The sequence below is a fragment of the Calonectris borealis genome, chromosome 8 (assembly GCF_964195595.1).
Source record: "Calonectris borealis chromosome 8, bCalBor7.hap1.2, whole genome shotgun sequence".
Lineage (NCBI taxonomy): Eukaryota > Metazoa > Chordata > Aves > Procellariiformes > Procellariidae > Calonectris > Calonectris borealis.
In genome coordinates, this window is record NC_134319.1 from 15,554,360 (window position 1) to 15,568,436 (window position 14,077).

A 14,077-nucleotide genomic window follows, 5' to 3' on the forward strand; every position below is an offset into this window, starting at 1 on the left:
TTGCTGGCTTATTGAATGAAAACTCCCTAGAGTGTCCAGGCTTTATCCTGTGTTAACAAGAAGGGGCAAAGCTGGCTTGTCAGGAATGGAGCACTGTGTAACGTGTCTGTAAAACACAAGAGTGAGGCCAAGCCGAACTGGAGTGCTGATGAGAAAGGAAAATCTTCGTCTTTTCCTCTTAAATCCTATTTATTTTCTCTGTGAATGATTGCAGTAGACCACTGAGCTTCTGTGGACTGACGGACTAAATTGTGATGTTGCACTGTTAAAATAGTGTCAGTGCACTGCTCAGTGTCATGTCTTGCATAGGTAGATTTGGTATTTTGAATGATCTGCTGCACTGATGAGCTGGGAACCCAGGCTGGTGTGAGGTGGGCATTTCTGTGGTCATTCTAAATTTAGGGTGCACGGTCCTGGCACACTATTTCAGACGTTCCTCAGGCATGGGTATGTCACTTCAGAGCACAACACAGCTGAATGCATTGAAGTCATTTTTTTTGTTGCAAGACTGGATGATCTTGGTCAAGTCTTGTTCTTACTGTATCATTCCCTTCTCTGATACTGTATTCCTACCACACAACTTGGAAAGAGATGTTTTGGGTTAGAAATCCAGTGTTCAAGATGACAATTAATAGGGACTGTTGAATACAGAATTGAAGATAAGACACTCTGGTACATTTTAAGCATTGAATTGCTTTTAATGGAAAATGAGTCTTTGTTACCCAATTTTAGACAGAGCAGAGTTAGCATTTCCTTTCTTCTTGCAATATGCAACTTGTTTAATGGGAACAGATCAGGCATTGATTGTTTACCATAGGTAGTAGAAGGACGCTAAGTAAACCAGCATGGGGTCTTGCTTGTCTTTATTTTTTTTTCTGTAAGATCTCGTAACTTTGAAGATTTTCTACAATCTGGTACTGTAGCACTAATGCAAAGTTATTGATGTAAGTCAATTTTTGCATAACCATGTTGAAGACTTAGGAATAACTCATATTGAATGCATCTGAAGATAATGTTGAATGTTGAAAACTAGAGCTGGGTCTTATTGCAAATATGTGTAAAACTGTAGCTCTTGGATCATAAACAGTATTACTCTGATTCTAGTATTTTACTAATATGGCTTAGACAATTTTACTAATCACACTGCACTAATTAAATTCTTACGTTACAGATTATAGGAAGTTTAACTTTTTTTTTTTTTTTTTACATTGGGAAGGCCTCATGATGCGAAGGCACATGGACACATGATTTCTCAGGAGACTAAGTAGTCTATTATATTGTATGAATATATATCTACTCACGCTTGCCTCCTCTTCCCCCTCCTTTCCTCTGCAGAGTGTCTCAGATATATTACAGAATTACTTCGTTTCATAAACTGGGTTATGAAAGGCAGTGGGGGTGCTGCACGTGTGGCAAGGTAGGTCATAGAGGATTTATAGGATTGCCTGGGTTCTGCTAGTTCCTCGGCTCGTACGAGCTGTGCATCTATGGGTGATGTTCCTTACCTCTCTGTGCCTCATCGCCTGTAAGGCTAGTGTAATTTTTATTTCTGTAATAGGGAAGTTAAAGCTTGACTGAGGTTGCAAGTGCTTCGCAGTGTTTCTAAGATGATTTGGAAAATGAAGCATTATATTATAAAATACATGAGTGTTAGTCTGAAAGACTTTCAGCTAAAGAAAAACATTCTTGCTTAGCTGGAAAGAGCTCTGCATTCCCCTCTATCTTAATTGCCTGAAAAGCTGGATGGAACAGGAGGGAAAAGGCAGCTCTTGAGCGTGCTGTGTCAGTTGTCCGGAAGCTCTTAAAAGACTCTTTTTTGGCTGTTGAAAATAAAACCTTGGGAAGGTTAAATAGAGTATAGTTGGGACGCGGCAGTCCTTTAGAGGTCTTTCTCATCAAAGATGAAAGTATTTCAAGGAGCATACTTGGAGCAGCTTTCTCTTATCTCTGGGGTGCTCTTGAGAAAGGTGGTGGGGAGAGGGATGGCCAAGAGTGGCACGTATTCTGCAGCGGTTGTGTTCCGTCTGTAAGAAGTTTCAGAAGTACAGAAGAACAAGCAAGGCAGGGTCACTGAGATATTTGGGACTTGGAGCACAGCTTATGAATACAGTACGAAGAGATGCCCAATACCTTTGCAGGGTACAGGTTTGAACATTAATGTTTCCAATACTGATCTAGTTTTCTTTAACAGCACGTATGCGAAGAAACTTAACAAGGTGATCTGCTTTGTTTGCAGCAGAGTTTGGTGGGGATTTTTTCCTACGAGAGACTGCAGTATGGCCCAGAGGTAGGGATTTAAGTTACAACTGAAATTTTCTGGGCAGCTTTTATTGCACTCTGAAATTCAAGTAACCTTTTGCTCTAGGGAGTTTCTCTCCGCCCCACCCACAAGCCAAGCAGTCCGTGGTCCGAGTCAGTGAAAAGGTTTATTAAGGTCTGAGGGGAAATAAGTTATTTGCGCAGGACAGCTGCTTGCCGTGGTCTCCTTTTTCTGTTTACAAAGAAGTAACTTAATATGTCTTTTACTGGTCCTACTTGTTTGACTTGGGATTTGTTGTTGTTGTGAGATGCCGCTGACAGTCTCCGTATCGCTGATAGATGGATGGTCAGAAGGACGCGACTGACGGCAGTGTCTATAGCCGGAGTGCTCTCTGGCTCCAGCTCATGTCTGGGTACCTTTTTCAGGATTAGCTTTTGTTATGCTGATGAGTAGTTGGTTCAGAACTGCACTGTTCTTTTACTTGGGGCCACACAGAGTTTCTCAAATATATAGGTTGCATTAAAAATTGTTTGCTATGAAGCTGTTAATTTTTATTCGAAAGAAAAGAAAGAAGCAAAACCAAACCCTATTGCATCAGTTTTCAAACACTGCTTAATTTTTTCTTTTTTAGAAAAACATGTGTTACTGATAATCTGGTAGGAGCTGGTTAGTTTATTTTGATTTCTTTTTGCAGCAGCACACTGAGTTAAATTCTATGTCTGTAGGCTACAGCAATCTATAGAGAACAATATGTTGCACAAAGCACTTAAATTTGTCCTTAAAATATTTTGCATTTACTCTTAGTTGAATAGTTTCTGCTGGTTTTGGTATCACAAAAACATCAATATCCTTTCAGAAACTGTGGTTTCTTATTAAAATAGTTAAAATAAGTCAGTTTACAAGGTCAGGAATTCTTTTTTGATTTTTAAAAAAAAAGTCTCTGCCATAAATTTTGCCTCTATTTCCTAGAGAGATGTTGGGTACCACAAGTGGTGCTTTGATTATTGTTTTTGTTTTTAACACAACCCTTTCCACCCCCCTCCAATTTAAAAAAAGCCCGCAAGGAAGCGATGAGTTTGACGATGGTAAAGCACAGGTATGTCACTATCCATTTGAAGGTGAAGGAAGATGTCTCAAAATCTGGGTGTGCAGTGATATGTTATGGAAATAATGATAAAACTTGAGACTCAGGAAGTAAAAATCTTCTGGACAGACTGGGAACAATCAGAAGGCTGACTTAATTTCACTTTTAGCCATTATTGTTCTTCATCTATTCTCTTGGATTATTCTGATTGCTTACTGAAATTATGCTGATTAGTCTGTGGTGTCTGTGAAATAGTTTTATGATTTTTCCTTTGGGTGCTACAGGTAAAAAATTAATCCAAGCTCTTCCCAAGCTTTTAGCTGAACTATCTCCAGGGGTTTTTTTGGATATATCATGGTGGCAATTTCTTCTTCTTTGCTCAGCAGGAGCTCCTTTGCAATTGTAATTTCTGCTGAATACAGTGCATCCTTTGTGGATTTTTAGATATTTTTTTTTTTTTAGTTGCAAAACACAGCCCAGTATGAAAGATCTAGGGATACAATATGACTGTCTCTTCGTAACTGCTTCTGGGTTGTCCTGTAGCAGCTGGTGTATCACCATCTAAATTGAGGGCACATCTTTTACCTCTAGGCACATGGGTCTGTGCCAAGGAGAGCCACGCTCTGGCTGTCCTGCACTGAAGCACTCCATTTGCTATTGCATGCTCTTTGTTGAAATATGTGCGGATAAAAGTGCCTGTGATTGAAGAGCACCTGTCTGTAGTTGGAAATTGGAAAAAGCGTTTGGTTTTATGTATAAATAAACATAAAATCAGTCGGCCTCAGATGTCAGTTCTCTTTCATTTCCCTGTGTGAGAAGTCACAAGCACGCTTGTGTTGTGTGAGAGGGATGCCTACACTGAAGGGGCATCACTCCTCTTAAAGAGGAGCCAAGTAAAGAAGCCTACTTGGCTATTTAATAATCTCCTGTTCTGCCACAGTCACATTGCCTTCATTGAGAGCCAGAGAAATTGTTCATAATGTTTTGTTAATTCCTGTCTTCCGCTCCTTGGGGGAAAAAAGTGAGTGTCAGTCTTGTTGCTGTCTGTGTGCTCAGGGAACAAACTTATCATTGATTAATATTAACATTGACTAACATACACTGCCTACTTCTGAAAATAATCTGCAGTTCATAGAATTTCTTTGTCTGGCATTTTGTGCTCTTCATCCTTTCCGGTTCTCCTTGCCAAGAGGGTGAATGTATTTTTAAAGCCCTCAACATGCCCCAGTACTCGTAAGACTCATAAGTGGCCCCTGGATCCTGCCACTTAAATTTTTACATAGTCATCGTTATATGTTTTTCAAGTAACGTTAATCTCAAGTACCTCAGGAATACATCCACGCAGTCCTGTCCATTGGTCTTGGAGAGACCAAGCCAATGTGGCACCAGACTTGGCTCTTTGGATCTATAATTGCTGCAATGTTCAGAGAGACATTCTTCCAGAGTTGTTTCACATCTCTGTAATACATAGAGCCAGCTTTGTAGTTAAAAATAATTTATTTTTATATGGATGTTAATTTTTCTGTAGCTTCCCAAACTCTAATAGTCGAGGCTGAAGCATCTAGCTTTGTACAGTGAGATATGGAAGAGGAAGTATGTAGTTACTCCCTTGGCTGGTGAGCGAATGAAGTCATTAGTGAAAGGGAGCACTCTGCTGTCAAATCTTCTATCACAGCAACTGCACCCTATCACCATAATTATATTTTTCAAATGCAAATGATAGCTTTAAGAATTCTTCCTTTGGTACATCGTTTACAGGAGCAGTTCGGTTCATATTTCTCAGTCGGAGACAAATCTCGTCAGAGCCTAAGGACAGGAGAGTCTCATCCGTTACGTTTATTCCCTTTTCTCTGAAGGCGTTTATTGGGTAGAAATGCAGCAAACTGCAGAGTCATATGAAGAGGCCTCCAACAAAATACCAAACAGCGTATTTTGTCGGCAAAGTTGCTGTTAGGGTTTCTCATCCAAGGAGAGTGACCTATGTGTGTAGCACGCAGGGAACGCCAGAGCCGTGGCAGGGAGGAGACCTGCAGAGCCTTACTGTTGAGCAGAGTTGCTCCGTTGTTCTCAGCCACTCCATGTTTCGAATCGCTAAGAAATATGGCAGTGCCCTAGATTTAATTTTATTGTTGTTCTTTGAGGTAGAGAAATGCAGGTTGTGTCAGATTTGGGGAGTGGGAAAGGCTTAGCCTAGTCATCTGCAAATCCAATTTCTTATGTTCAGAGAAAATGTTCTCTTTTTTTTTTCCATGTGTCTAGTACAAGTACATCAGTCACATTCGTACTTTCAATTTTAACATGTATCATTATTTGGCATTCTGTTTAATGATCACTGACCTTGAGAGATTACATCCCACAAACCTGCCAGATTCCCAGCTACAGTACAGGTGTACTGTCAGTTTTTATTAAAAATTTCTGTCTTCATGTCAAGTAGAGTTTGGTATTCCAAATTATTGGTGTTCAGCTATTGATGGATTTTTTTCTTCCAAATCCTCTGCTTTTCCAGGTATGAAGATGAATAATGCACACCACTGGTTTCGATGATGCTGGGCTTTTATAACTGGATTCATTAAGGAATACAAAGAAAATTCTTACAGGGATCAATAATGGTGTCTTCGGGCTGCAGAATGCAAAGTTTTTGGTTTCTGCTTATTATCAGCTTCCTGCAGTGTACTGAAGGTAAGCTTTAGTTTATTTTTTCACTTGAGTTTGCAGATGAGAAGAATGATCTGTACAATTAATTTCTGTTAGATGACTTGAAGTTTGAGGATGTCAAACTATAAGTATCTGTAGCATGTTCTAGGTTTAATTTATAAGATTCAAATTATTCTCATTTTTAATGAAAAAAGAAAATAATTTTTTTGGTTTTGATACACTGTGGTATATTAAAACTGAAATGCTGTGTTCAGGCAACTGAAGTGACAGTATTAATATCCTTGGTTGGTACTTGTCCTTATTTTTGGACACTTCCTGTTTATTCTTCGTTTTTTCTGTTCTCATTGCGCAACTATTTAGAAGCAATGTATATGTTAAATGTGATTATAAAATAGCTAAACAGTGCAAATGAAATACCTGTTTTACTTTTCTAATTTGGCTGGCTGAAAATAAAATGGCAAACACTTCAATAAGAGTAGTACTATGCAAGTTAAATTTCAGGAAATAAAACTCGAAGTGCATACAGGAATAGCATCTACTTAAAAATATTTTTGCTTTTTAAAAAAAAGGGAAAAATACTTCATGCTATCAAATGTGGTTAAAATAGCTCTTAAATTAAAGATATGAGGAAGGAAAAAGCTTTTTAAAAAAAGTTGTATCATCTATTCTTTATCTGTTTTTCTTCATAAACTCTGTTTTATCCAGTTAGTTTGTATCCCCAGCTGTTCTTGTGGCCCTTTCAATTGATAATAGAGAAACACAAATGATCAGGAAAACATGGTTTATGAATTTTTATTTACAAATATTTGTATAGAACTTGAGGCTATTTCTGGGTGTAATCACTTTGACTAGATTGCAGGTGAAAAGACTGGTTTAGTAATAATGTAGCACCTCTGTGCCTTCTTACGTTATTCAGTAATCAGTACATAATATATAGGCTGCTTTGGCGTGATCTCACCATCTTTTAAAGCAGATACATACCTTACCCTTTCAAAATAATTTGAATTTTAAGGCTAAATTTTCAGAGATACTTCAGGATAGCTGCTCTGCCTCCTCCTCTCTTCTTTCCCAAATCTATACAAACAAAAAGGATCTAGTCCCCAAAAATGGCAAAAACCAAGATTAAAAATTTAAATATTGTATGCAGTCTTCCATGTTCACTGCGTAATTTCCTAAGCATTTATTCTAGACTAAGACTTGGATCTTGTGTTGTACTGACAGGCAAGTTTTGCTAAAATAGGTTATTCATATGTATGTGTGAACATACACATATATCGGAGAGTGCGTCCTAGGAGTCTTCATGAAGGTTTCTGAACATGGGGAAGTCTCATTTCGCTTAAATAGCTTTCACAGTCAGTTTCCCTTCCCTCCCCTCTTTTTTCTTAAATATTGCCAGGTTATATTAGAAAACTGGCATTTCCCACGGCACACTGCGGATCTTGGATGGTTTTATCATTGGTGGGATTTCTGATTTGGTAGCTGCCGTACTGACTGCTCTCTTGGTGTCTGTTGAGTCTCTGGACTTGGGTATAATCTCACTTTTATGGGAAAGTAAGTGCCAACAGCTGGAAGGTAAAATGCTTTTCAGCCTCTTTCACAGGTAAGGAAGGTAAATGCATATTAGGAGAATGGAATTACAAATCTTACGACTGGCTGGTAATAACTTGTGTTAATTATAAATGCACTTACATTGCAAAAGTGGTTGCACTAGTTGAAACCAAAGATGTAGGGGGTAGAGGCATCTTTGTGTTTTTTCTGAAGTTTTAAAATACTAAGGATTTTATTTGTTATTGTAATTGTTTCAAATCCCTGTATCTAGTACCTTTTACAAAGATTCATGAGAGTCCTTGCAGTTTAATGCTATGTGGTGGTCAAAAACATTTGAAAACAGGAAAAGCAGACAAGCAACTTACTTTCTCTGGTTTGGTTACAGTAGCAAACAGCATGCTGCAAAGAGTGTTTTATCTGCTGAGTTTGGAAAGGAAAAAGTCAACTGAGAACTTCTGCAGATTGAATTTTTGCCATTTGCAGAAAGCTAATTTTCATTGTCATCTGTAATATTTCAAGTTCATTTTGTTCTGTCCCTGTTTTTCTTGCTTTTAGTAGCCAGCAGCAATCTTTTGATGCTTCAGTTGTGAATTTACTTTTTTAAAGTCTATACAAGAGCTGCTTTTTCAGCTAAAAGAAACAGGGAAGGAAATTGGGAGCAGATAACAGAATCATACCAAATTAATTGTAAATTCTTAAAATAAATGAAATATTGTGGCTCTGTATACTGGAAATGAATATTAATATAGAGTTGGCTTCCAGCCACAGAAGCAAAATGAATACCGCATTATTACACTTTCTCACAAGATTACATTGCCTTCTGCTTCAGTAATAAGAGATGCCAAGTGTAACGTGCTTTAGTAGCACTTCATGCCTGGAAGTATGAACATGAACAAAGGTTAAAATAAGAGCATCTAACTTTTGCTAGAAATAAGAAAATCTTTAATTCTCTTGCTTGGAACTTAGGGCTTTTTATAGAAATCTTATGTGTGTATGCAGGATGTGGCAGTTGGTGCGGGAGGTGAAACCTGGCTGAATTCCCTGCTGTTATATTTTAATGTTTTTGTACAGTTAGCGGGAAAAAAAGATCCTGGGTGTGGACAAGTGACTCATTTGTTCATATACTGAAGCATTTTCCAATCAAGATAAAGACTTCATTACTCTCACAGTGCCTTAACTTTAACTCACCAGGGAATCAGCAAGTAGGCACAGTTATATGAAGGCTGCAATTTTATTTTAGTGTCGCCTGTCCAAATAGGAATCATATCTTCAGTTAAGAAGGTCTTGGTTTTGCTTTGTTTTTCCTGGCTAGAGCAGTTCAGGTGGGGTTGCTTTTGAAGCAGTCCATTCCTTCAGGTAAAATGAACCTGGAACGGACGAGTGCTGGCAGCTGAAGGGAAAACCGCACCAAGTTATTATACACTGCTGGTACATTGATAAACAGCATGTCAATATTGTTGTGTAGAGGCTTGAAAAATATTGTTATTACCATGAACAGCAAGCATTGCAGCCCTGAACAAGGAAAAGGTGAGAGGAAGGAAAAAGGAATGAAAAGCTGAAGTCATGAGCTTGAATATTAAAGTCATTTTGGAAGGTATTTTTCTGTCCCTTTGTCTAGCATATTCTACTATAGGTCTGTCTTTAAAACTACAATTTTATTACAAAAGATGGACTGAAAGAACTGCCTTGGAAAGTATAGTTTGAATGGGAGTTGCACAGGTAGCTGTGTGAAGCCTGGCCTCGTACCGTGGCTGATTTCCTGGGGGAGGTGGGAGCTCCCACTGTGGCTGTGCCAGAGTCCGTCCCCATCCCACGCCATCCCAGCTCTCTGGTCTCGTGGGTTCATGCTCCTGTCGGTCCCGTGCAGCTGAGTCCCTCACCTTTACCTACCTGTAGGAAAGGAATTACTTTTGACACCACCTCTATCTTTTTACTTTTTTTTTTCCCCTTCCTAATTAGGCCAAACCATCCCACAAGTTAAAAATTATCTGAGAAAATATGGAAGGTCAGAGAGTGAGATCACACATGCCTTGTTTCCATAGCAAAGCAGAGTAAAAAGCTTATTATACATATTATTGGTTGCTCTTCAAGCAAGTTAAGACAGATACACTAATATGCATATGAAAAAAAGATGTCAGAGCTAAACATTCCGATTAAGATTGGTTTTTGGACTGTACGAGTTCTGATATTTTAAGCTTTATCTTGCTTATGAAGGCCACCTTTTTGACTCGCTTTAGATGCCTTTTGTTTTTATTCTCTTCTGCTGCTTGAGAAGCACAAGGGCTTGGGAAGCCCTGAAATAATTTTCTTTGCTTACATTTTATTTTAACCAAATAAAATAATTTAATAAAGTTTAATAAGATTTTAACTTATTTTATTATGAATTATTATCTGTGCTTTGTCCAAAGGAAGAAGCATCATGCTTTCATTATCTATTTAATTCTGTTTTCCTAAATGGCATTGATGTTGTTTTAAAAAAAATCCAGCCTGTCTTTGCCTCTGAATGTATGTTTTAATTAACATTATGCTGAGAAATATAAATTCCTGTAAATTCCACTTAGGCCAGCCAAGGAGCTGAATGTTAAATTGGAAGCAGTTTTAAGTGTGCATCCAATGTTAGTGCTTTTACTACAGAAAAGATATACTATTTACAGATAACGTACATTGGGCCACTACAAAGGTATTTGCTATTTTAGTGTGTTGCTTCAGATCTTCAGCCTCTTGTCAAGCCACTCAGCGTGTCTAAGGCATACGACACAGGTACTCAACAAACTGTAGAAGCACGTTGGTTTTCCTACACATTTACTAGGAAGTATTAGCAGGATTTTGCCCAGGATAAAAATTCAAAAAATCTTGGACTTGAGAAGAAATCAACTTCTGTTAATTAGCGGATATAAGTTCTACAAGGGGTGAAAGCCATTACGGAATCATGCAAGAGCAAATAGGAGCACTAATTTAATTTCTAGCTGGGGAATTTATCACAGCGAGAGCTCTGTGAAGCAGACAGTTAGTAGGCAACTACTTGGTTTAACAGAGGTCGCAAAGCATCCGTAGGCACACCCAGTGTACTAAGCCCAGCTAGTTATTGCCTGCCCTTTGGAGGGTCTCTTAATAAGCCTTCCAATACTATTTAATTTTTATTATATATACCTAATGTGTTTTATGATTCTTTAGCAAATGTTTTTTTCTTAATTGGTTAATGCAGATTATGCAGAAGAAAATATCTGTGTGAAGGGAGCAATTGGGTTTCTGCAGAAAGCAACTGCTGCACTGAGTCCTGTTTTCTTTCCTGGAAGAGCATGCCATTTTTCACTGGGGTATTCTGGTGCATACTTATCTGGGACATCTCTTTTTCCTTTTCTGGGGGAGGTGTAGGCCCAACATATATTGTAAAAGGAAATTGATCTAAACAGTGAGACCAAACTTCTTTTTAAAGAAGAATGTCTGTTAAACTTTTCAAGTGCATTTCCAGGTAATAGAGACTGACAGACTGCCTGGAAAAGCCAGAGATTCTTTAACGTGCTGGCAGTGAATATCCTTTCGTATATTCCCTGAGCAGTGAGGTCTGCAGGATCCTATGCTGTAAGATTACATTTTTGAAACAAAAGCAAAACCACCACTGTTTTAACATGTAGAAGAACCATGTAGAAGAATGCAGGAAGAATAATTTTAAATACTGTACTGATATTTATATGAGAATTTGCTAGGAAATGTTAATGTAAGGGTCTTATAATTTAAGCAAAGAAAAAAGTATGAATGTGTAATTACTATGAGATGAATAATAGTATTACTATTTTAATATGCTGTCTTCTTCCTCAGTTACTTAAAAATACTCTCCTTTATGAAGGGGAAATTGTGCATGTTCTTGAGCTCTGTATTCAGAAGAACAAAAGAACACTGTAACGTGTAAAACTGTAGAAACGCAGCATGTTGTGCTAAGGGCGGATGTTATATTTTCAGAGCTCTCTAAGCTATTACTTCAGTTTACCGTCTTTTGTTGCTGTAACCTTGGTGGGTCTTGGTGGGCGAGGCGAGCATGCAGCTGACCACCGCAATGAGAGGGGATTGACTTAACCTTCAGCTAACCGGCACTGACACCATTGCCTAAGGGGCTTTTCTTTTATTAAATATAAATCTGGATATATTTTAGATTAGTTATTACAGTAAGGTACCTTTCCAAGAACACAATAGCTTATATGTCTTTTAAAAAACAAATAGGCTTCATTAGTACTCTATTATGAAATAAGGAAAAATACATCATTTATTTTTATTAACACTTGTATTTTTAAAAGTATTTAATTATTTTCATTTCTGTTTTATGTCGAATGGAAGAATACTGTTTGTCTTAGTAAGAAGGTTTTTTTTATATAGCTTTAACAACATTGTCTTTCATTATGTTGTACCTTTTAGGTCATAGTGTAAAATGGAAGTATAAGTGCTTGAAGCATCTGATACCAGTGAATGCCTCAGCACTGGCTTTCTTATTACATTTAGTGTCCTTATGATCAGATTATAAAAATTATCATAAAGTATAATGATTTTAGATTTAATATTCGTTGCCAAGTTCTACAAGCACATAATGGGTTTTATGCTTGCAAGTAGATCCATTGATGTTCATGGTCTACCTCTGTGAGTAAATGGTACAGAAAAGTAGTACGTTTTATGCTAATTGTGTGTTGTACGGATATCTTAATAGCAGCAAGTGTACGCAGGACGAAAGCACTACAGAGGAAGGACTTACGCAAACAGCTCTAATGTATGTTTCATATATATGCCCGCTTCTGTGTTTGTGATGGCATTCCAGGTTGTGTTAGGTGAGGAAGAAGAGAGAAAACCATTCACAGGGAGAAGTTCTTGGCTTGTCCGTACATACTCTTGTCATAAATGCACTTAATAGTATAGGAGCTCCCAACATGCTGTTATGCAGTTGTATATATTTATACAGTAACCTTCATGGAAGAGATACTTAAAAATTGACTGGCCTTTTATAGTGGTTAATTAGTATCATATTTACTCATCAACATTGGTTGGTTAGAAGAATATTTATAGTTGCTCCCTCTGATTATTACTATTTTTGTTTATTGTATGACTTTGTACTTGGATAATATGGCTCTAAAGCAGCACTTCATTGTATTACATGCTGTCCAAGTATAAAATTAGAAGAAAGAAAGATAAGGAAATAAAACACACACATATATAGTAAAGGTTCGTGAATAATTTTGCTATACTTTCAGTTTTACATGGTACTTATTATGTGGCTGTGTTGGTAAAACCACACTGCAGGTTTTTTATTTCTAATCGCTTAAAATTTGATAAAATTTCATTCTGTCAAAGCTGGATCGGCTCCAGTTTTACTCATTTCTATAGATAGCACTAGTTTATCCATTGATGGTTTGTTTGGATTGACATTTCGAATGAGACCCATGAATGCTGGATATTTTGCCAATCATCGTTCACTTTTTTCCTGGAATTTTTTACATTGTCAACACAGGATCAATTTTGTGATCTGTAAATGAGCCCAATCTCAAATCCGAAGACATCATATGGTAAACTGAATATGCAGTTCTTTCCGATAAATAGGAGCTGAAAAAATCCTTTTGCTTGAAGATGGCCCAAATTCCTGCCCTTCTGGAAAGAGTCTTGAACTACTCCACTGGCTTTCAAAACCCAATTGTGCTAAAGCTCTTTGTGTTTCTGTAATCTCTATCTCCTGGCTTTCTTTTGAAGTGTAAAGAAATGGAGTTGTATGAATGTTAGTTTGGTTTGTGGGTCTTTCTTTCAATCAGGGAGACAATTCATCCATGTCCCAGTGACATTGAGGCAACCCCCGTGAGTGTGTTGCTGGTGGTAGGGGAGATTCCCTGGTTGTTCCTCCTGAGCTTGGACCAGTCCAGATGGTTGGGAATGTTTCATTCTTTTTGTTTTCTTGATTTATACTAGTATAATAATCACTGATTTTTTCTCGGTGTATAAAATGCGGGGGGGGAGACTAGTTGGGAAGCAAAATGAATTTTTTTTCATATGTTGCCTCAGCAACACATACATGTGAGAAACCCAGGGGGACCACATAACTTTCAGTTGTTGGATACAGCAGTCGGTGAGTTTTATGAGAGATCTTGACGATGGAAGGAGAGCTGGCTTTTGTGTTCTCCCTTGTCAGAGATTTTGACGTCTCTCTCAGGAGTTAGGTACTTCTGTTGTGTTCCAGCAGAAAGTACAATTAATGCAAGGTGCTGTTTGAGCAATTTGAGTTCAGTAATTCATTTAGGAAACCTGAGAGGAAGTTGATGCTGAAACCAGATTCTCCTATCTGCTGCATTTTTAGTTGGTGTCGCGATTTAACCCCAGCCAGCAACTAAGCCCCACCCAGCCGCTCCCTCACCTCCCCCCCGGTGGGACGGGGGAGAGAATCGGAAGAGTAAAAGTGAGAAAACTCGTGGGTTGAGATAAAGACAGTTTAATAGCTAAAGCAAAAGCCATGCACACAAGCAAAGCAAAACAATTTGCTTTAATTAATTCACTACTCCCCA

General features: G+C 38.0%; 1 protein-coding gene across 5 annotated transcripts in view; it reads left to right on the top strand.

Annotated features, from left to right (window-relative positions):
* Nucleotides 1-5,910: 5,910 nt before the first annotated feature.
* ADGRL2 (adhesion G protein-coupled receptor L2) overlaps nucleotides 5,911-14,077 on the top strand; it is a 128,943-nt gene continuing 120,776 nt past the window's right edge. For all 5 annotated transcript variants that reach the window (XM_075156122.1, XM_075156125.1, XM_075156126.1 and 2 more), the window contains exon 1: nucleotides 5,911-6,023. In XM_075156122.1, coding sequence (XP_075012223.1) covers nucleotides 5,951-6,023 — 73 coding nt within the window. In that variant the 5' untranslated portion in view covers nucleotides 5,911-5,950. The remainder of the gene's footprint in view (nucleotides 6,024-14,077) is intronic.